At 38.5% G+C, this 21175-nt stretch overlaps 1 protein-coding gene across 1 annotated transcript in view; it reads left to right on the top strand.

The window, feature by feature from the left end:
• SCUBE1 (signal peptide, CUB domain, EGF-like 1) overlaps positions 1-21175 on the top strand; it is a 210529-nt gene that overhangs the window by 35427 nt on the left and 153927 nt on the right. The window contains exon 4 of the mRNA XM_010563586.1: positions 19345-19479. Within this exon, the coding sequence (XP_010561888.1) occupies positions 19345-19479 (135 nt within the window). The remainder of the gene's footprint in view (positions 1-19344; positions 19480-21175) is intronic.

The raw sequence follows: 21175 nt of genomic DNA, 5'->3' as shown, positions 1-21175 counted from the left end.
CTTTCTTTTGTTTTTGTCTTTTTGACTTTTTGTGTGGGGGGGGTGCGGGGGGGGGGGGGGGGGGCTACAATAATATAAACAGGTGGCTACAGTTGAAAGTATTGATCCAAAGCTTGCCAAGAGATCTTTCAGGTTTTTTAGAATCAGTGTCTACCCATATTCATGGTCTACTCTGAGCTGACTTTCTGTGTTACCCCAAAAGCGTTAGGAACCATGTTGCTTCTAGAACAGGTTCAGTGAACAGATGAGTGGGAATAATAGCAAAGGGCTCTCTTTCTCCCACTGTGCAACTTCAGGATGCTAAAAGAGGTCACAGCTGCCTTTCTAATTTTGAAACCACGGACTGGGGAAGTTTCTGTTCCTCAAACGCGGATTGAGTATTTGCAACTAATGAATGGTCTTTGATATGTCTCAGTAAAATAGCTGCTTTTACTTAGAGGCACTGAAAAAGGAATCAAGGCACATCCCTCTTTCTCCCTTCCTTAAAATTTGAGTGGGTTTACTGAGGATGAAAGTGTCTGGTTGTAAGGTCTCAGACTGAAGTTTTTTAATGCTGACAGTGGCCATGCAAATCTTGCTATGACTGCCCGTTGTGTACTAACTCAGATTTGGGACACCATTGCTAGAAAAGACAGAACTTCATTTCTCTGTCATCATTTGGTCCCTAGCTGGTTGCTGGTATTATCAGTTATACTGACTGCTGGGATAGCTTCTTTGTGCCCATTAGCAGAGTATCAGTTTTGAAAAGGGGGATGTTACAGTCTTTTCCCTTCTGGAGTAGTTGTATTTCCCTTCACTTACATTACCAGAAGTGTGTAAATGCAGTTGGCTGTTTTTAAGAGGATGCAGTGAGGTCTCAAATAAAAAACAAACCCTGTATTTGCACATACAACCTTTTGGAAAATTTTCCCAGCATGTAAAACTTGATAAATTTATTCCAAAGATATTTGGTTTTTTCCCGTGAGGAAATTAGGTATTGAAAGGAATTAAAGTTTTGATAAGTCCACTGGTTTCCACCTGTTCTTGCTTTTTTGAGAAACCACTTTTCATGGATTTTAAGGAGTCAAAGAACTCTTCACAAGATTAGTGACAATGTTTTTCACCTTTCAGTACATTCCTCTACTGACGTATCTTTTTCCTCTTCTCATACCCCCCCCGCCCTCCCCCAACCTCTATAGGACTTTAGAGAACTGTCAAATGAGGATTGCTAGTTAGGTACCATATCATATATTCCATGTATCAAGTTTATGTTCCTCTTAGAAAAGGCATGTAACGTTTGATTAGCATGCTGAAATTGTCTGTGTTCACATTAAGCAGGGCTGTAGTGGATCTTGTATAGAATTATGTCATTTCGATGGAGTTTGTAGATGACCCTATAAAACTCGCAGTAGGTTGATTTTGAAAACCCTTCCTGAACCGTCTTCTCATATAGCACCGTGGATGTGTATGTGCTTGGACAGAAGATTTGCTAGGAGTGACCCAACATTAGACTACACTGTTCCTCCTTCTCCTCCATCCTTTGGCCTTCCAGGCATTACTGTCAGGGTCCATTTTGTCAGCACGTAAGGAGCCACGCAGCAAGAACTCTTTGGGGGTGATTTGACTGCCTAAATATAGGAGCCTCGTGACAGTGAGAACACCCTGGAGCTGGCAGATGTGTGAGATCATAGAATTGTAGAATATCTCAAGCTGGAGGGGACCTATGAGAATCATTGAGTCCAGAGATCTACAGGAGTAGATCTGGAGTGTGAGATGGAAGCTAGATGGAATAATATTAGGAATCTAAAATGGCATCTGACTCTGATGTTTAGACAGCTGAATTACTCTCTCAGTGACTTGGTCCGCATTTTATCACACATATCCCCAAAAATCTTTGTCTAGTGATTTTAGATAGAACGTCTAGGGATGGGACCCCATGATAGTTCACGGATAGTCCTGTGGGCCTTCTAGGAAACAGGTTGTAATGGACAAGACCGTTACATTAGGATTTCTGCATCTCAGACCTCACTGAAGTCTATGCAAAATCTTAAGCCTCTTCTTGTCAGGGTTTACATTCCTTTTTAAACCTTCACTGGATGTCTTTCTAGTAACGTCAGTATAGCAAGATGATTAAAATCTTCTTTATAAAAGCAAACTTGGAGTATTCACAACTAATTAGATCAGATGCAGTTGACAGGTTAAGTGTTTTTTCCTGAATTCTTGTTTCAACATTTCTTTCTTTCTAATCAAGTGAAATTTCTTACTTATTTATTTGTTGGGAGGAGATGTTTGGTTAAGAATTCATGGTTAAAATTTGTACTGGAAAATGTCCAAAACTGTCCTCGGGAGAACTCAACTTGCTCTCTATTTGACATTTTTATTGAGGAATTTCTCAAAAATAACATGAAATGACACCACAGGGAATTCAAACTATGATGATATCCTTGTCTGGCTAAAATTAATTTATTTTAGCACTGTAATCACTTGAAATAGTAGTAGTTCTTTCTCAAAATTGCTCTAAATTCTGCTCAGTGGATGCAAGACTAACATTTGGTCTCATGCAATAGGTTTTCTTTATCCTTCATTTGAAACCAGTCATGAAATATGTTTTCCCTTCTCATATATGAAATACCAGTCTGGTGTTTTTTTATAAGCAATTAGCTCACTGGTCCAGATGTTCTTTCCTGTTTGATCATTTTTTCTCCGTGTTTCTGCTGTTAAATTGATTTTTCTTTCTTTGTGCCTTTCACATGTTGAGGCATGCTATCAATTTTCATTCTGTCTTGCCTTTAGGAGAGTTTATGGCATAACTGATCATCCTTCCTATTAGTGCCAAACACTTCACCCATCTCATTTGTGGTAAATCAGTCTGTTCTCACATATCTGGTAAAATCTGTGAATCTGTACTACAGAGTATCAATGGATAAGACTTATGCCTTTGAAACTGGTTATTCAGAATATAATCCCTGCTCTGATTCAGCATGACACTTAAAGGTGTTCCTAATTTGCCTAGTTTTTGTAAATTTCTTGGTTTAATATTAAGTAAGAAGACTGGACTTTTGCATATGTGTAAGTGCATTATTGATTTGAGGCCTCTTTGGCAGTTGGGTATACTTTGTCTTTGTGTCCTCATGGAGGCTTTCAGTAAGGCAGATAGCAGAGGAGGTAGATTGAGCCTGGTGGTGTAAACCTGGGTGTTGTACAAAGTGAGATACGTGATGATTGGGGATGCCATAGAGAAGGCTTGAGAATTTTTCTTCCTTTTCAGGGAGAATTTCAGGTGAGCTTGGCATAGCTGCCAGTATGGTGACCCCAGACTGTACCCACAAGGGTAAAAAAGAATTTTCTGGGGTTTTTTAGTTTACTTTTAAGCTATTGGGATAGGAATTGTCATATCATAAGAAACCCTCTGCTCCTTTAGCAGCAGTAAGGCTTCAGCTGGTGGTGGACTGTTCAGTTTAGGGCATTGCACTTGGATGAAGCCAAAAGAGAGCAGTGAGAATAATGAGTGATCTAGAAAACATAGAATCATAGAATATCTCCAGTTGGAAGGGACCCATAAGGATCATGAAGTCTAACATGGCTAATGCCATGGCTAATGCCAGAAGAATGAAAGAAAAGGTATAGTTTTCTTCTAGGGAAGACAAGATGAAAAAGAAGATGCAAGAGTCATCAAATCCAAAAAAGGCTGCTGTGAAGAATTAGATTTTTCTGGGTTTTTTTTGTAACCCCACAGAAGTGAATGAGGTAGTGTGATAATATTTGGTTACTCCACCTGGGAAATTCAGAAAGAGTGTTGAATTATTTTTCCTTTCTCCTGAAGGACTCTCACGTGGAGTACCATTATCTTACATTAATCTCTCTCCTACTGTATAAAAATGTAAGCTTCCTGGGAGAGTATTATGGACTGTGTTAGTCTGAAGCATCACCAAAGAAGAGAGTTCTGAATCTTATCATGGATTACTAATCCTTGGGATTTATGCACAAAAAGCTTGCTAGAAACCTCGCTGAAAGCAGTTCTTGCTGGTATTTCTGCCTAAGTCTTACAAATTTATTCAGCATCTGCAAATAGAATTTGGAAGAGAGTGCCGTGACTATTCGGATCAGAAAGCAGAGAGCCTTGGTCCGCAAAATTTCCTTGCCAAAGGCTCACGTATCAGCTGATATTCCAGCTGTTCCAAGCCTTCTGGAATTCACCTATCTCTGATCAAAATGTGAAAAAATGGGGAATGAAGAGTGTGCAAGAAAAATACGTAGCCACAAAAGCTGACTGTCATTGGTTCTTACTTGAGAAAGCCACGTAATACCTCCTCCACATTCTGCTCTTCTCTCCTTTTTTTCTGTAGGCAGACCTTTGTGTACATATAGTTAGGGAATTCTTCCTAAAAAATTGACCCAACTCATTGTTTTCTGTTTGTTAAACCAAATCTGGATGTGAAAAGTATTTCAGGTTAAAGAATGGAATTGCATGGAGTGATGGTTTTCTTTTGCTTATCTGTTCAGGTATAAATATGAATGGCTATGAAGTGCTACTCATCTGTCTGTTTTGTGTGGTTTTTTTTTAGTTTTCTCCTTAGCTCTGATTTGTGATAGTCCCTTTTTAAAAGGGAGTAAGCATTGCTTTTTTGCAGAAGCACTTCTTCCTTCTGGGTTGCGCTCATCTTAACTCTTCTTTCTTCTAAAGATAAGCATAGTTTTCACAAAGTCCTCTGCTCTTTATCATTTCTCTAATTAGTAAGTGTGCTCAAGAAGGTTGTAAACTCTTCTTAGAAACCTTCAAAAAAGATACAAAGGAACATGGACAGAAAATTTATCATAATGTATTCAGAGACATCTTTTATTTATAGGTTTTTCTGTGGTATTAATTGCTGTGATACAGGAACATATGTGAACACCTTGTAAATACTAATAGATTTTCCTCAAAAAATCCTTTAAGGAAAAGAAATACAATTTTCATTGTTTATAGATGAGGAGCTAGGGCAAACAGATTAAGTTACTTCTCAATCTTTGCACAGGATGTCTGGATATCTGCTGCATAGCCAAGAATAGAATCCTTACCCTTCTGAATCCCTGCTTACACACTCTTATTTCAAATATTCTGTGTAACTTTGGTTTCTCTTACAGAAAAATAACAATTACTAAATTTGGACATCTATAATATGATATCTCAATTAATTCTCTTGTGTGTCAGACCTCCTGAAAATAACTACAGAAGTAGGTTTTGATGATCCGGTATAGTTTATGTTTCTTCAGCAGTTAATTCTGTGTCTGATGAAGAAGAGTCCTGGGAAGGAGAGTGAACTTCTGATTATAAATCAAGCCAGAAATGCAATTGCTAGTGTGCATTATAGATTCCATGGAGCGCTCTGCAAGAGCTGAATGTTCAGTATGGTAGACAAAAACACAAGCACGGTGTCAGCTGTGAATTCAGTAGCAAAGAATTGAAGAGCAAAGTCCTAGTTATGTCCACAATCTTGAAGGTGTGCCTTGGGCAGAAGGCCTAATTTTCCCACCTGAAAAATGGACATTACTGGTTTATTTGTCTCTTCTCAGATGCTATTTTGCATTTCTTGACAAAGTGACTAAGTCATGTGGAAGCCCCTGTGGGAAGGGAGAGGTGGCACTTTCCCCAGAGCAATTGAACCTGCTCCAGGAGTGGTACTAGTCTGCCAGCACTGGTAGGTGGAGCAGAGCAACAATCGCAAGTCATTTGGAGCCTGCAGCTAAAGGAGAAACTTCTGAGACAAACCAGGAGCAGATGGTCACAGGCCTCGAAGTAACAACTGCCTGTTATAAAATGGGCCTTGGGATCCCAAATCAGTATAAAAATCAGGTTCATGTTTGTAATCATACAATTTCTTTTCTTCTGAGGTCTGAGGTTAGTATCTAAACCCAAGTTCCTGCTTTGCAGTGCTCTTTTAAAATCTGTTGGTTTATTTTAAGAGAGGAGAGTTTTTAACCCTGGCATGTAGGCTTCATTCTTGACTGGGTAGTGGTAATCTACAATCTGGCTCAGGTGACAAAAAGAACATTAGTATCTACACACATGTAGGTATATCACATCGTATCGTTCATCCTCTTTTGGTGAATGTTCTAGCACTCTGTTTTTCTTTCAGAACAAACCCAAAACAGTTAAAACCCAAATCTACCTATTCCTACCCTTCTGTTTGTCTGAATGTATACACTGGGACGGGGGACTATGGCCTAATCTGCCTGTCAATGTGGAGTGGGAGGAGACTTGCAAGTGTATAAGAAATCATTTCTAAAGCTCCCAGATGTAAAGTGTCAAGAAGTAGTACATAACTCATTTAGGATTGCATAATCACTGGTATGATTAAAGAGACCAATGTCTTCCTTTTAATTTAGCTTTATTTTTCTTCTTTTCCAGACAGCTGTGCACAATGTGTTGCTTGCTTGAACTCCAAATGAATGCTTCTATTACTGATGTTTATTTTTCTTTATGTTTCCCAACAGTTAAAATACATTTTATTTTTTCTTTAATGTGAATACTTTAAATATAAAACTAAACAGCTTTTGGAAAGTTGCTTTTAGTTTCATAAAAACACATATTTTAAAGAGAAGCTGAAAAATGGTCCATTTTCTTGGCTGTCTTCCAGTTTTCCTTGCCCTTCTTTCCTAATTCCAGGAGACTGTTAGGTGAGCTGACAGTTAAGTATTGTCCTCCTCTAGCACATCAGCAGGGCCTCTAATAATATTATCAGTCATAAACTCTCTTCCAGATTTTCATGGTTGCTAATCTTAAGCTCCTTGGCAGATGGGGGAGGGTTGAATACACCTAATAGCCTTCTTTTCATAACTCTTTGTTTTTATTAAAACACATGTAAAATTATGGTATTTTTGTAGAGAAAGTTACTAATCTAAATCTTGAAGCTCTTACTCATTTCCAGTGATTCCAGTGAGAGTTTTGCTTGAGCGGAACTTCAGGACTTGGCAGTTGGTTTATGTCTTAAGAGAAGAAGGCCAGACTCCCAAATCAGGGCTCAGTGGTTGAGTAGTGGGGATCTGTTCTAAATGTGAGGGGCCCAGGCACAAGATGGAAATGGGATCGTATATAAATATATATTTACAGACAAGATGAAAAGTGTTGAAATGCAAGTTTTAACAATAGATATATCTGTATGTTTCAAACCTGCATGTATTCTGTATTTCTGCAAACGATGACTGGCAGCGATTGGGTCCTTGGAGCATAGTAAGAACCTTGGGATCAGAGGACCCCTGCAAATGGGGGACCAGAGGTATTAAGCTGCTGAACCTCCCCCAGACAAGCTGCAGTGGGTGCATACACAAAAATCCATGCTGCAAATTGAATTCTAGTGAATTTTTACTAACTGAGTTTTAGTAATGAATGCATTCTTTCAGGATTAAAAACTTGACTGCATTTTTCAAAGTTCTTTGTTTTTCAGATGCAAGCCTAAGTGACGAAGAAAGTTACTTTCCGATATGTTTCTTCAGCTAACTAATTTTTACTGTATTACTGTTTTCAGATCTTTTATCAATCTTGCTTGGTCTGTACACTAGATTAGTGATAACAGTTGTGATTCATCACAGCTATTTAAGGTATCCAGTCTTTGTGGTACAGTGGCATGCATCAGATTTTATAACATGTACTAGTATTCTGCAGTGCCTTCTGCTAACTGATGACTAGGTGCTGAGCAAATATGGATAGCTAGGATGATAAGTAAATGTTCTATAGACAGTTCTGTATTAGATGTTTACATACAACTTCTGTATATATGTGTTTACTTTTATTACTTGGTTGCCTGCATCTTGTGAGAGTCTTCATGGTGCAAGTGGTAGCAGACAATTGTAGATACAAGTTAAATCTCTCTTTTGAGAGATTCTGATGATCTTTCTCTTCTAAACCTCAGATTTAGTTTTATGACACCTGGTAACTGTAGAAATTTCCAGACTCTGAGCCATTGCAGCCTTCTCTCTTCATGGCAGGTTCCATGATGGACAGATGAGAATTGTTATCATGGTGTTTGCGTACAAATTTAAAAAACATTTAACAACCAAGAAGTCAAGCCCTACATTTCTATAAAGCTTATGAAGCCCTCAAATTAAGAATCACTTACTTTAAATATTGTAGTCTGTGCTTCAGTGCACTTTGTGTGCGTGACTGCCATCATCGTAAAGTATGTATTTAGTGTAGCTCAGATGAACTGCTCCCTGTTTTTTCACAGGATGCAGTCCCACGGACTTCAGTTAATCAACACCTTTGAAAATAGGATTGTTGCTATCAGAAGTTTGGAGCATAAAATTCGAGACTGGTTTTGAAAATATGTCCATGTTCACTCTGGAAATCCAATAAAAATACGAATTCTCACTGTGATTGATGGAAAGGCCTCTGACGTCCAGCCCTCTTGAAGCTAGGATCTGAGCACACTGCTTTTCTTACCCTGCTTTTTCTATTTCCGTATCTGAAAGTTTCCTCCTTCAAAAGTACTCTAATGTTTGGTCACCCCACATTAATCTTCTCAGTTAAATGAGATATAACTTTCTTTACATGTTAATTTGCCGTATGTTTGCTTTCTTAAGCCAATGTGATCGGAGAAGTACCAAAACAAGTGAGAGTATAAATCAGCATAGGCCCAAGGTTTTTTGTTAGGTATGGGGAAATAATCAAAAGTGTAGAATAAATCTTGGTGGCTGTCAGCTATGAAGTTAGAGTCTCAGACTGTCATAATAAATTAAGAAACTGGGAGCTACGTGACAGCAGCATCAATCTCAGTCTCTTGTTTCTGCAAGTCTTCTTGTTCTCTGAGTCTTTTTTTTTTTTTTTTTTTTTTTAAATACTTACTCCCTGGAGGAGGTAATCAATCACAGTAAAGATTTCTCTACATGGAACACTCAGGAAAGTAAAGAATAATCAGCTTAGAGTGTGAAGTTAATATGTATAAGTTAAATCAGTTAAATCCCATATGGATGTTCTTATTTGGTCTGATATGGCTGTGTCTTAGTTCAGCAAAGCCAGAGTTTTATTCTGCATTATTTATTCTGCATCCTTACTGCTTTATCTTGTTTGTATTGGTTTCATATCTTTTGTTAATTCATCTTAACTTTCTTATAATGGCAAATTTTTAAGCCAGTGTGGCCTATATTGATGTATATCTTAAGAGAAAAACTATAAAATATATTAAAATTAACCAAAGCTTTGGGAGCCACATTGTGTTTAGTGCTTACTTAAAGCAAGGGAGAACATGTATTCACCTAAGGGTGCAGGCTTTCAGCCTATAATGGGTGTGTTTACTAGTCAGATTTGTATGACATTCAAGCCTTCCCTCATGAAATGGTGTCTGTCAATCCTAGAAATTTCATAGATGCAGTTAAAACACTGAATTCATATGGATTGCAAAAAGACACCAAAGTGGAGAGCAGCGAAGTCATCTGGTGCCTGATTTCACATATAGTCACTGTCATTATACTATAATGACAGTAATGCGTTTATAAGTATACAAGCAGCCTGAAAGTCAGGTTATCTATTTTTTGTGTATCTGAATCAACAAAAATCCCTAAAGTGATTTTTTGTAAGTATTCCTAGCATATTTCTATCGTGACCAATACAGGCTGGAAAGTTTTCCACTACTGATAACTTACACTGTTACGTTAAAGTACTAGAGTCATGTTTTTCAGATACATATTAGCAAATAAAGAGTAGCGATATTTCAGTATTACCTTCTGAAAAACAGTTTTTGCAATTCAATATCATGAGTATATACATTGGTATATTTAGACTTAACTGGGGAGCTTGAATGACTTCCTTTGAAAAAGTTGAGAAACTTCACTTATTTAATTATTTCTGTTGTTTATTTTGAAGGCATAACTAAGAAACTGCTTCTGAAATTAGTCAGAGACACAATAAAAATTACTAATATGACAGTGAAGAATGGGTTCTGGATCCCACTAGTGATTTGTAGCGACAGGCGTGGACTGTCACTTACAGGACAGGGAGGCAGAGTTTTGTTGTGTGACTTAGAATAGTTTAGGGCTTGATTAATAAGATGCTAAGCAACCTGGTCCCAGTGCATCAAAACTTCTATGCGCACACCAGGTATGAGTCATGATATCTGCTGCCTGGGCAACTGCAGTGCTTTCTTTAATAGGCCTGACACTGTATATATGCCACCAACTATTATTCAGTACTTACAAAAACCTCTGAAACTCCTTGTATGAACATCTTAGGGAATTCTAAGAGACTTGATTTTATTCACTTGAAAAATAACTGGAAGAACTCCTCCTAATTATAAATTCAGTATTAATTAGCTTCTGAAGGGACCACCACCTCAGCCTGTTGATGACTGCAATTGAAAGAATGCGAAAACTCATTCCTGTGCTCTGAAATGACATGAATATCCCGGGTATGGACTGAGTTTTGCTTTGAGTGTTTGAATTTGAAATCAGAACTCAAAGAAGAACTCTAGGAAGCTGAGCTCCGAATAAAAAGGTTCCAACAAGTGTCCACTTTGTAATACAGGCTGCATGTCTGAGTGTGATTTCAGGAACTTCAAGTTGCAGAATTTGTCAGTGGACGGTCAGTCCATTTGCCTTAACACATAAATAGTTTTCCCTCTGACTTAAGATTCTGTACCTCCAACATCAGATATCTTAGAGTAAAAGGTAAGAAGGCTTTTAGTGGAATAAGTTGCCTGTAGAAAGCTCTTCATGATTACTGTCATTTACAGATTAACTTGTGCATGAAACACAAGGTTTTCTCTCTTGTATAGGTATTTATCTGCAAAGTGAGTAGATGCATTAACTTCATATAATGGACACTGATAATAGAAGGCCATGACTCTTAAGTACTTTGGTTTAAGAAAAAATGCACACTGTTACATAGCCATTACAGAGATCCATTTATGTGTTCCCTGGTGCTGGTGCAAAGAATATACAGCTCTGGTGAATTTTATGGAGAAGGTGGGGATGAGGCAGTTGTTTGTTTTGTTTTATTTTGGGTTCTTTGTTTGTTTTGGCTTTACATTACCATGCTAGCTCCAAACTTATTAAATTCATCCCTTCTTTACATAGTTACAATGTTCCTGAAGTCAGGTTTTTTGACCTCTGTTGCTTTTCATTGATAATTCCCAGCACTCTTACTGATCAAGGCTGATTGTGTTCATCTGTTGAGTTGCACTAACACAACTTACTGCATCTTACATGTGCTAATGGGCAGCTGCTGCTTAGCTGGTGCACAGGTGTCCAACTGTTTTCTAAGGCTGTTTTCTTAAAACCGGGTGGTCAAAACAAACTAACCAACAAATCCAACTGTGTAACACAGCACAACTAGATTGAGTGGTAAGCTAGCTTGTGTTACTCATGTTTAGGAGAGTAGACATGCTGAACTAATTTCCCAGGTGGCATAGATGCCCATTTGCCCAAACATTTTGTGTCAAATGAAGCATTAATTCACTGAAGATTTACCTACTGAAGCTATTAAGAAACTGAGGTTGCATTTATAAAACACTCTTCACCAATGGAGATACTTTCAGGAAAATTTAATTGTTTTGATATGACCTACAGGAGCAACTCCAGTGCTTCCAAAACATTTTCAGCATTTTCCTGTTCCCCAAAAGTTTAATGAGTAGCTATGTGCCTGACTAAGCCAATGTTTTTCAACTCCTGGTGGAGTTCTCTTTTCAGTGTGTTGAAGGTTGTGCTGCATACTTTCCCATTTCTTCCACTTTTCATGGACTTCAAGTATTATCAATATAGAGAGTGAGAATGACTTCATAGCCTATTGGATGCTGTAGTGCTTAGGTTAAAATCCCTCATCTGAATCTAGAGCATCCCCTAACTGTGTTACTGATAGATAACAAAGAAAATAATTAATCTAGCCATTTCCTTGGCTTTTATTGCCAGAGCTCAGGAACAAAATGTTGTATAGACCTGGAAAATGTTACCAACTTGAGATGAAAATATTGTTTCATTTTTTAATGTCAAGTTATACGGTTTGTTTGACCCACAGCAAAATCCTTTTCATTTTTGTGAGAAAAAAATCAAAACAAACAAAAAAGCAGTTTTGAGTTAACCCAAACCAAATTTTTCTGATTCTGGCAGGGTCTGTAAGTAGATGTAAAAAGAAGCAGGTATAAGCAATAGTTATCCCAGATAGAGAATACTGCTTCAGTTGAGCCTGCAGCAGTTAATGATACTCCAGAGAAAGCCCAGGGGCAAGACAAAGGGGCATTATGATAACAGACTGGATAATTCACTCAACTTGTCCCAAATTTTTCCTTCAGTTGATGAGGACTGATGCTTGTTTGCATCTGTAATTAACTTCCTTCAAGTCTATGGAGGATTGTTAATCCAGCATTGCAACTTGGAATGCCCTACATGCAGCTAGATGTCAGTGGGAACTACAAGCTTATTGCTAATGGGGCTGTGGCTGTCTGAGCCCAGTAAGAGCCTTATGCCAAGCTGGAGGCTGCTGGCATTCCCTAGACGGTGGCACCGTAGATGAAAAGAAGCAGGATCAAATTAATACAAAACTGGTTTAAAGCCCTGTATCAGAAGAATGGATAACTAATTAACAAATAATTGATTGGCAACTTTGTTGTGTTTAGGCACTGTTGTCAGGAGGTTACCACGTACGTGTATGTGTCTGTCAAAAAAAACCATGATTACCAAGTGAGAAGATAGAAGCTACAACTAAGATGTCACATTAAGTGGCTTGGATGTTTAATTTGGAAATGCTAAAAGCTGTGAAAAGGGTTTTGGTGTCTTAAAAGGACAGACAGTGGTGCCCAGTTGTTTAAGAAAGGAATAAACAAGTGACGTCAAGAGACTTGAACTTGATGCAACATTCACACAATGTCCATGGGGCTGTTTACTTCAGCTCCACAAATGGTTAGGCATCCCATGAAGCAGAGTTAAGCTCATGCATTAAGTGAATATTTCCTATGCTATACATAGCAAAGAAATCTGTTGCAGCTGCATTTACACTGTGTTTGTGTAGTGTGAAATTTAAGGAATTCTACTGTGTGTCACAAAATAGCTACAGAAAAAAGATTTTAAGCATTCCTTTTGGCTGTGCACATTTATAACTGTGCAGGCAAACAAGAAGCCTAGTCAGTGCTTGTTGAGGTGATAGGTGATTGTAGCCCATTAAGAGACAGGATTCCGCAGGACAGATCATGGGTATCATTTTGGGTGCTGTATCCTTGTATGTAAGAAAAGAGTGGTTCTAGGGATCAATTAATTGATCATTTTAGAATGATTTTAGTATTCATCACCCAAGAGCATCCTTGTGATTAGTACTTCATGTTTCTCTTCTGTAAAATGTGCTTTATTTTTCAGGGAAAGGTAATTTTTCACACTTTCTGTTTGGTGGTTTTTTTAATGTCTATTCCAGTAAAAATTCATTACTGTAGGATCTGTTTTTTTGCAAGTGCATCTTTTCTCAGCATGGGCTCTAGTGAAGATTTCTGCAACTGTGGTAGTGACTGAAGTACTGGATTCAAGGGTGTGGTGTCTTTTTCCTTTTCTTCACCAGATTTTTCAGTTTCTGAAAGAAGGGGACAAAAAGCGGAATCCTAGGCTTCTGTGCAAATAGTGGAAAATTTGGGCCCTGCTTTTAAATTCTTGGTGAAGTCTGACTTCAGATCTCCTGGAGATATGAATGCTGTTTACATAGGTAGTAGTGTGTCTTTCTTCTAATATTTCCCTTTGCATGCTCATATAAGGTTGGTCTAAGAAAGATGATTTAGCAGTTATTTCAATTAGCAATGATTCCTGTTTCCATGGCCCCCTCAGCTGATGCAATGTATCACCCTCCCTACCTTGACAGCATGTCACTACTTGTATAACCCTTCCAGCGGGAACAGCTGCCTACAACCTCTAATCTGATACCACTTGCTTCACTCCTACATGCCAAATTTACTCCTTGGGCTTCCACAGCTATCTTGAAATCAGATCTTCCAAGACACCCGTTGCAATAGAGTATCATGGTACTTGGAGGGAATGGAATAGAGAAGTGAGAGGAACATGTGCCAAATGTTACTGTCATTAAGGTTAACTTCTCGAAATGAGCACTTTTTGTTTTAAAGGTGATACACTGAAGTAATTTTTATTCTCTCTGTAATGATCATATTTGTGTATTGCTGTGCTTCAGGGCTCAAAATAGATGAGGTGGGTAGTATGAGGCTGAGGGGGATCTGTAAGATCAAGAAAGATGCAGAAAAGGCAAGTAGGGAATGAGTATTTACTGTTGTTCACAATCATGGGATTAGGGGGCATTCATTCAGATTATAAAGCAGCACATTTGAAATAAACAAAACTTAAACAAAAGTATATCTTTTTTATGTAACTCTTAATTAAATTGCAGAAGTAATTGCCCCATCATGTTGGGTTCAGAAGAGATTAGACAAATTCATACAGGAAAGATCCAGCAGGACAATGGTCTAGCAAGTGATTTAGGAAGGTCAATAGGTATGTGATTGCTGAAAGCTGGGAGAGCATGCCAGCAGTGGTTCTGTCCCATCTCTACAGTCTTCTCCTAAGTACCAACTGCAGGGCAGTGGCAAAGAGAGGATGCTGGGCTAGATGTTCTTTTGGTATAAGAATAACTATGACTATAGTAAATCCAGGAATGTGATTTTTTTAATAGGACTTTTAGCCTGCTTTCTGACTAGAAATATTCAGAATATAATGATTTTAAAATTCCAGAATCAGGCACTTGCATTTTCTGAGTTTGCAGTTGCTAATCATTTCTCTTACAAATACAAGATACCTCAGGGGTGGTTTGTTGCTAACATTTGAGAAAGTTCTACAGTATTGCTATCAGTAGTTCATCTCTCTACCACGATGTTCTGCACTGGTAAAATAGACATCTTAGAGAAATCTTTGAAAAGTTTCAAGGAGTAGCTTAGAGAAAAACTAGCAGGATCAGCTTTCTGGATCATGAATCAAAGTCCTGGTTTTAGAAGTCTTCAAATAACCTTAATGCTATAGTAAGTGAATTGTACTGTGACTCCCAACTGCTTTGGAGACTTTGAAGATGAGACTCAGGTTTCCGAGGGGCTTAAGTGCTTATGAAAATGCTGACATGAAAGAAAAATGTCAGAAGGAAGAGAAGATCATGGGAGGAAGTGGACAGTGGACATACTGTTCTTGACATTGACTCTGTGTAGTGTTTCTACTTTTGTGTCTTCCTGCTTGTGGTTTTGGTTTCAGGTACCCTTAGCAAACCTTTCTGCCTCGGTGGTACCCAAACAGGGCACTCAATCAGAATAGCTTCGTTAGGCCAAATACTGCAGCAAGCTCTGAGCCAGATCAGGGTGAAATACCAGTGGAGCTAGTTTGAAAAGTTCATCAGATAAATTAAATGATAAACTGAAAGCATTTGTTTATTTAATAAATAAAACGTCCATCTTCATCAACTTTAGTGTTTCCTACCCTTTGATACTGTTCCACACTACTGCTCTCTAGAGGTTCTCATCTTACCAAGATACAGAACACAGATTTGATTATGTGAAGGCAGTGGGCCAAAAAGCTAGAGGTCTTATGCAAATTCAGATATGCATTAATTTGCATAATACTTCTGATCTATAGATATATCTATATATGTATGTATATATGCATCCATTATCACTCCTTCTCTTTTGAAAGATACTTCTCCTTTCCCAGCCTCTCCCTGAGCTGGCTCTTCCCTTATTTCTTGTTGTCCTTGATGATGACTGGCCAATTTGAAGTCCAGGCCCTCATCACCCTGGAAACATAGGTTTGTCACTCTGGCCTAAACTCTGTATAAGCAATTCTAGCTCTTGTGCTGATTGTCATCTTAGCTGTTTGTTTGTGCTGGTAAGGAGTAGTTAAGGGCTGTGGAAACGGAGTTATTTCTAGGTGCTTCCATCAGGGATTGTCTTTGGTAGATGTAATCACAGGACAGTTCTTTGTGATGAGTGTTACAGAGAATGGCTTAAGGACATATATTCACTTTCTCCTAGTTTTTCCTCCTCTTTTTGAGGGTGAGGGTTGGAGCAGCCACGTGGGATAACCATCTGAGCTCAGCTCAGGCGAGAACATTTTTCCATCCTTTTGTGAGTTTGGATTGTGTAGGTTTGCTGAAACCTTGCTCCAGCTTCCACCCTGGGATCATGGGTAGGATTTTGAGGCTCAGCTCTCCTGTAAGCAGTGGATAATGTATTCTAGGAATTATCACACTGTCAGGTGGTGAGGCCAAGCTGGATGAAAGAACTTTTGCCAGACAAGGAGCCTAGGAAATGGATTTGAGTTTCCATGAAACAGTTTAAAGGAAAGGAGACCTGCACCTGCTGTCTTGGGGCTGCCATCCTCAGGGAGACAGCCCTGCTCCTGGATAAGGTGACTGGTGGTGGCTGATTTTGTGCAAAAGGTTGCCAAAGAAGACATGTCTGTCTGCTCTAAAAAAAAAATATTCCTTTTTATAAAGAGTAGAGTAATAAAGCAAGTGAGCTTTGTATTTGTGCTCAATAAATTTAAAAGTTTTTAGAATGGGTTTAGCTGGGGCTTAGAGGAGATGTTTGCATGAAGGGATTTTACATCATAAGTGACCTTTTTCCTATGTCTAGAGTTAGGCCCTGGGGTGCAGGTCTCCAGCAGGTGTAAACTGTCACACAGAGTGGCAACATTTAAAGCTCCTGAGGATCCACCCTCAGTTTTTCAAAACAGTCAACCGCCCAGTTGGACATGTGGAGCCTCCAAAACTGGAGCCAGAAGAGCTTTATTGAAAACCTGGCTACTTATTTTGGTGTTTATGTGGAACTTAATCTCTAGAAAATCTGGTCCAAAATGCAGTCTCACATATGCTGCATTACTGATGTTTACATGTTCAGCTGGGTAACTTGAGCTGCATTGAATGAGAGTTGCACAAACAATGAAAGAAAGAAAAAGCCCCTTTGGCAGCTATTTCATTTGTGAGCTTTGAAAAAGTTCAGATACGTGAAGGAATTATTCTGCCAGATCTACTGAAGCTTGAGCTCATTGGAGTTGATGGAGTTCTCTCTCCTAACTTGAGAAGACTTTTTTTACCCCATTCTCTAAACTGGGTTAGTAATAGGCTGACCATAGAGTGACTTTATTGGAAAGAAAGTTTGTCAAGTAAATAGTTCAGTAAATATTTTCCAGGCAGCCATGTCCAATAGACTGCTTGGTGTGGTGGATAATAAGCAATACTGCCTTTTAAGACTGCAGGAATACAAAGTGCTCCAAAAAGCCTGACCCTAGTAGGGTTGAGGCCTGAGAAGAGAAAATGTTAATCCTACAACACGAAGCCAAGTTTTATTGGAAGGCATGTAGTATGGAGATAGTGATATAGTAGTCCTAGATCCCAGCTGCTCCCTTTCTTCAACTCCTCTTCATAAATGCATATTAAAGTAATTTTGAGGCAAGTAATTGAAAACAATTGGAAGAAATTCCTCATGGTAAAACTTTTTAAAGAGTTTAAGTTGTAATAACTTTTATTCCAGCATATGGATTTGGGGATTGATGGTAAATTGAGCTGTCTCTTTATGGAAGTGGCAAATCACCAGCATTTGCTATCAAATGTTTATTAATCATTGCATTTGTTTCAGATTATTCATCAGAGCTGGAAGGCAATTGTTCAAGTTGCTTTGTGATACTATAAACAGAGCTCTGGGAAGGCCATGTACTTTATAGCAAAATTTTGGGATTTGCACATGTACCAACTGAGACTTTTTCCTTCAGTAACCAGTCAACTAATCTTCCAGCGAGCAGGATCTAGATTCCAGCGTGCTGTTTTGAAGGAACACGTTTCAGTTGGCACTAATAGGACAGTGAGGCCTGCTGGCTCACAGAGGAAGGTCTCACAAATTTGGCTTACTTGAATCTTTCCATCTTATACTGCAGTAGGCAAGGAAAATCTTCACTTCTCCTTTTCCTGTGTGTTCCCAAATTGCTCAGATGGGGTTATGAAAAGGTTCAAATCCAGAAAAGAGTAAGAACTGAGGGCAGGGAGGATTTTGATGCAGAAAATTTGAGGCAATAGTACTTCACACTTCCTGGTAAATAAAAAATGGAGAAGGACTGTCTACACACTTGCATTGTAGTTCAAGACAGGAGGAGACTGTCTGGTTTCCCTGGGTACTGCTGTAATTACCGTAGTTTTTTTACTCTGTGAGGAAGAGCTACAGTTTCTGTCACATGAAGCACAGGCAGCACACCAGCACAAATAGTGATAGCAAGCTCAGCCAAGCAAGCTGCTGAACTAGCTGGTGTTCCTGCATTAGTTACTGGCTGAGTTTCTGCAGCATTTCAGAGCTTCCTGGCCTTGCCTGCAAGAGTACTGGCAAAAGCAGCTTGCTTTTACCTTAGTGTATTGTGGCCAGTCCTGGTGGAATTAATTTCTGCAGGAGCTGTGCCAGCTCTTCTAAGGTTTTGAATGTTGTGGATCATTTAGCTTTGTTGTGTTTTTTCTCCCCTCCAAAAATAAAATGAAAGCAAAACACACACCAACTCATTTGCTGACATGTTGGCACATACTGTGAAATAACTGGTTGCAGAGTCTCCATAAAAAGGAAAACATGGATTTTTCAGGTGGTGGGTTGCTTTTATCCAAAGAAGAAACAGAAAATGGATATGATATACCTTTTATGAGCAAAATGGGAGAGTTGCAAGGTTGAATGTGGATCAGATATCTTTTAGTGGCAGTGGTTTCCCGATGCTAAAACATACATCTCTCCTAACACAGCAGCATAAAAACTTTTATGCCAAATAGAAGTGATGGGGGGTAGGCAGGGACCCTCAAAACAGCCAGTAGCTAATGCTGCCTTTGTGGTTTTATATATTTGCCTATTAAAATGACAATACAGACATGGAACATTTAGATTTAAGAAGCCTTCTTTTCATTAAACAACATTAAACAAACTGACAAAGTAGGGGGTTATGACTCCAGTAATTGAAACATGCTGTTCTGTTCAAGACCAGAACTCTATAAAGACTCTTTTCACCCAGTAATGCCCTTTGTGTTTGCCTGCTACCCCTGCTAGAAATTACTGTAGGCCTGAAGTATGTCTTTCCAAGTGGAGTGGGAATGACAGAGTGCAACACCACACTTGGCAGATGGGGTCACAGCCTTTTTAGGACGTTAACATTCATTGGGCATTGGAAATCAATTTGCAGCTCAGAATGCATGGAGACTTAGCTGGACTTCCCTCCCCACTGTTTTTTTATGTTAACTTTAAACCTAGGATGCAGGAAAAAGATGGATTAATTTGGATTAACTCTGATGGGGTTTGGGTAGTTTTCATTAGCTTAATTTACAGTGTGCCTTTTCGTGGATTCCGTGCTCTTCTAGATGTATATTCTTAATCTGTACATCATCTTGCATTTCTTTTTCCTTCTCTCTTCTAGATGTTGATGAGTGTCAGGATAACAATGGAGGGTGCCAGCAGATTTGTGTAAATACTATGGGCAGCTATGAATGTCAATGCAAAGAGGGCTTTTTTCTGAGTGATAACCAGCATACCTGCATTCATCGCTCCATTGGTAAGTTTTCAGTGTGTAAATTGTGCTCTTTAGAATAACTGTGTTCAGTCAGAAATGCAGAAACTGTTTGGGAGGATTTTTTTTATCCACAGAGCTCCCAAAATCATTTCACTCGTTGGTTGGAATGGATTGATTTCTCTGCTACCCAAACTTGTAGCAGAGCCGTAAATAAGACAGGGGAAAAGGCTTTAGTCTGACATAGAAATTATACTTGGTTCAAACAGCAGGCTTTTTGGGCAGACAGAGGCAGATTTTCAAATGGCAATTTTCTGCTTGTGAGTTTCCAAGACTTAAAAATTTCTCATCTGTTTATTGTATAATAGGTCACCTGTCTTTCACCTTGGAGAGCATGGTATCTTAAATCAAAATGAACAGCTTGTTGCTTCTGGAATTTATACAGGTTATGGTTTTTTTGCTAGTCATGTAACTCATTGCTTCATTGCAGACTGATGATGGCTGATATTATATTGACACAGCATTTTTCTTTGGTTCACTACCCTGTCTAGGGTGGATTAGAAAACTGCTTCTCTGTTGCCTATGCACTAGCAGTAGAAATAAGGAATCCTTCCAAAACTGTGATCCTTGTCTGCTGCTGATTTTGACTAGAATAAGCACCTCTCCCTTTTCTATACATGTCAGACATGGAAGACAAGTTTGAGTGGAAAGGGAGAAAAGAAAACAGCATAGCTATAAATCTTTGCAATTAAGTGGACTCTTTATGTGTTCATTCAGACTTCTGGTGACCCTGGCAGCAATGGGAATATATGCTAGCAAACTCATTTACCAACAGGCAATACAGAATGACAAAGTAGCAAGATGAGTCTGGTGATGAACAATGTAAGCACGCTGTAAATTTCAACAAGTCACACAAATGGTTCTGAACTATTTTAAGTCACTAAAATTAACCAGAAAATCCTACTTGAACACCGAGTATGAATTTAGCCACTCTGTTGACAAAGCAGAACGTTGTAGCGTAGCATCTCAGAAATGTAAATGTATTTCTGGCACTGAGTGTCTGCTTACACAGAGTTGTAAAGACAGTAAGTAGTAATATTGGTTTTCAGAAGTGTGAATCTCTGGAATATATTCACAGGTCCACTTATTAGCATGACTACTAGGTTTCAAGTGATTGAGGTATTTTGATTATGACAAGAACATACAATTAAGCTCTATCAACCAGGGCATTTTAAAGGTTGTTATCTAATAGTTTTTAGTCATTCTTTTCAACATAAATTGTTCAAATTTCTGTCCAGCGTAAAGTAACCCTGACACAAAGATATCCAGCAGAGCAAGGAATAGTAGCTGGAGGCTTAATGAAAACCACTTGCAGAGTACTGTGATACAATCATTATTTCAATTTGCACATTATAAAAATTCCCAGCTGTAATAAAAGAGAATTTAGTTATCTGAGATGGGAACTAATGAAATAAATGAAAAATGAGACTCCAAAGGCAAAAGTTTCTTCTAAGGAATAGATTTATTGAGGGAAAAGGGTAAGTTTTTATGGCAAAGAGGATTCCTAGTTTGCCGGAAGGACTGGGGGAGTGGATTTGAAGGTTGACTGCTGTATGCACTTAATAAATATGCATGGGAGTAATACATTAGTGTTAACTTGTTTACAAAGAAAATGTCAATATAGGACATGGATGTTTAATCTGAAGCAACATTTTCAAATTATTTTAGATCTGAAAAAAAT

This window comes from Haliaeetus leucocephalus, unplaced genomic scaffold (assembly GCF_000737465.1).
Source record: "Haliaeetus leucocephalus isolate CR32 unplaced genomic scaffold, Haliaeetus_leucocephalus-4.0 Scaffold170, whole genome shotgun sequence".
In the NCBI taxonomy this organism is placed as follows: domain Eukaryota; kingdom Metazoa; phylum Chordata; class Aves; order Accipitriformes; family Accipitridae; genus Haliaeetus; species Haliaeetus leucocephalus.
Note: the sequence above shows the minus strand (reverse complement) of the source record. Positions and strands in the feature narration are given on the sequence as shown.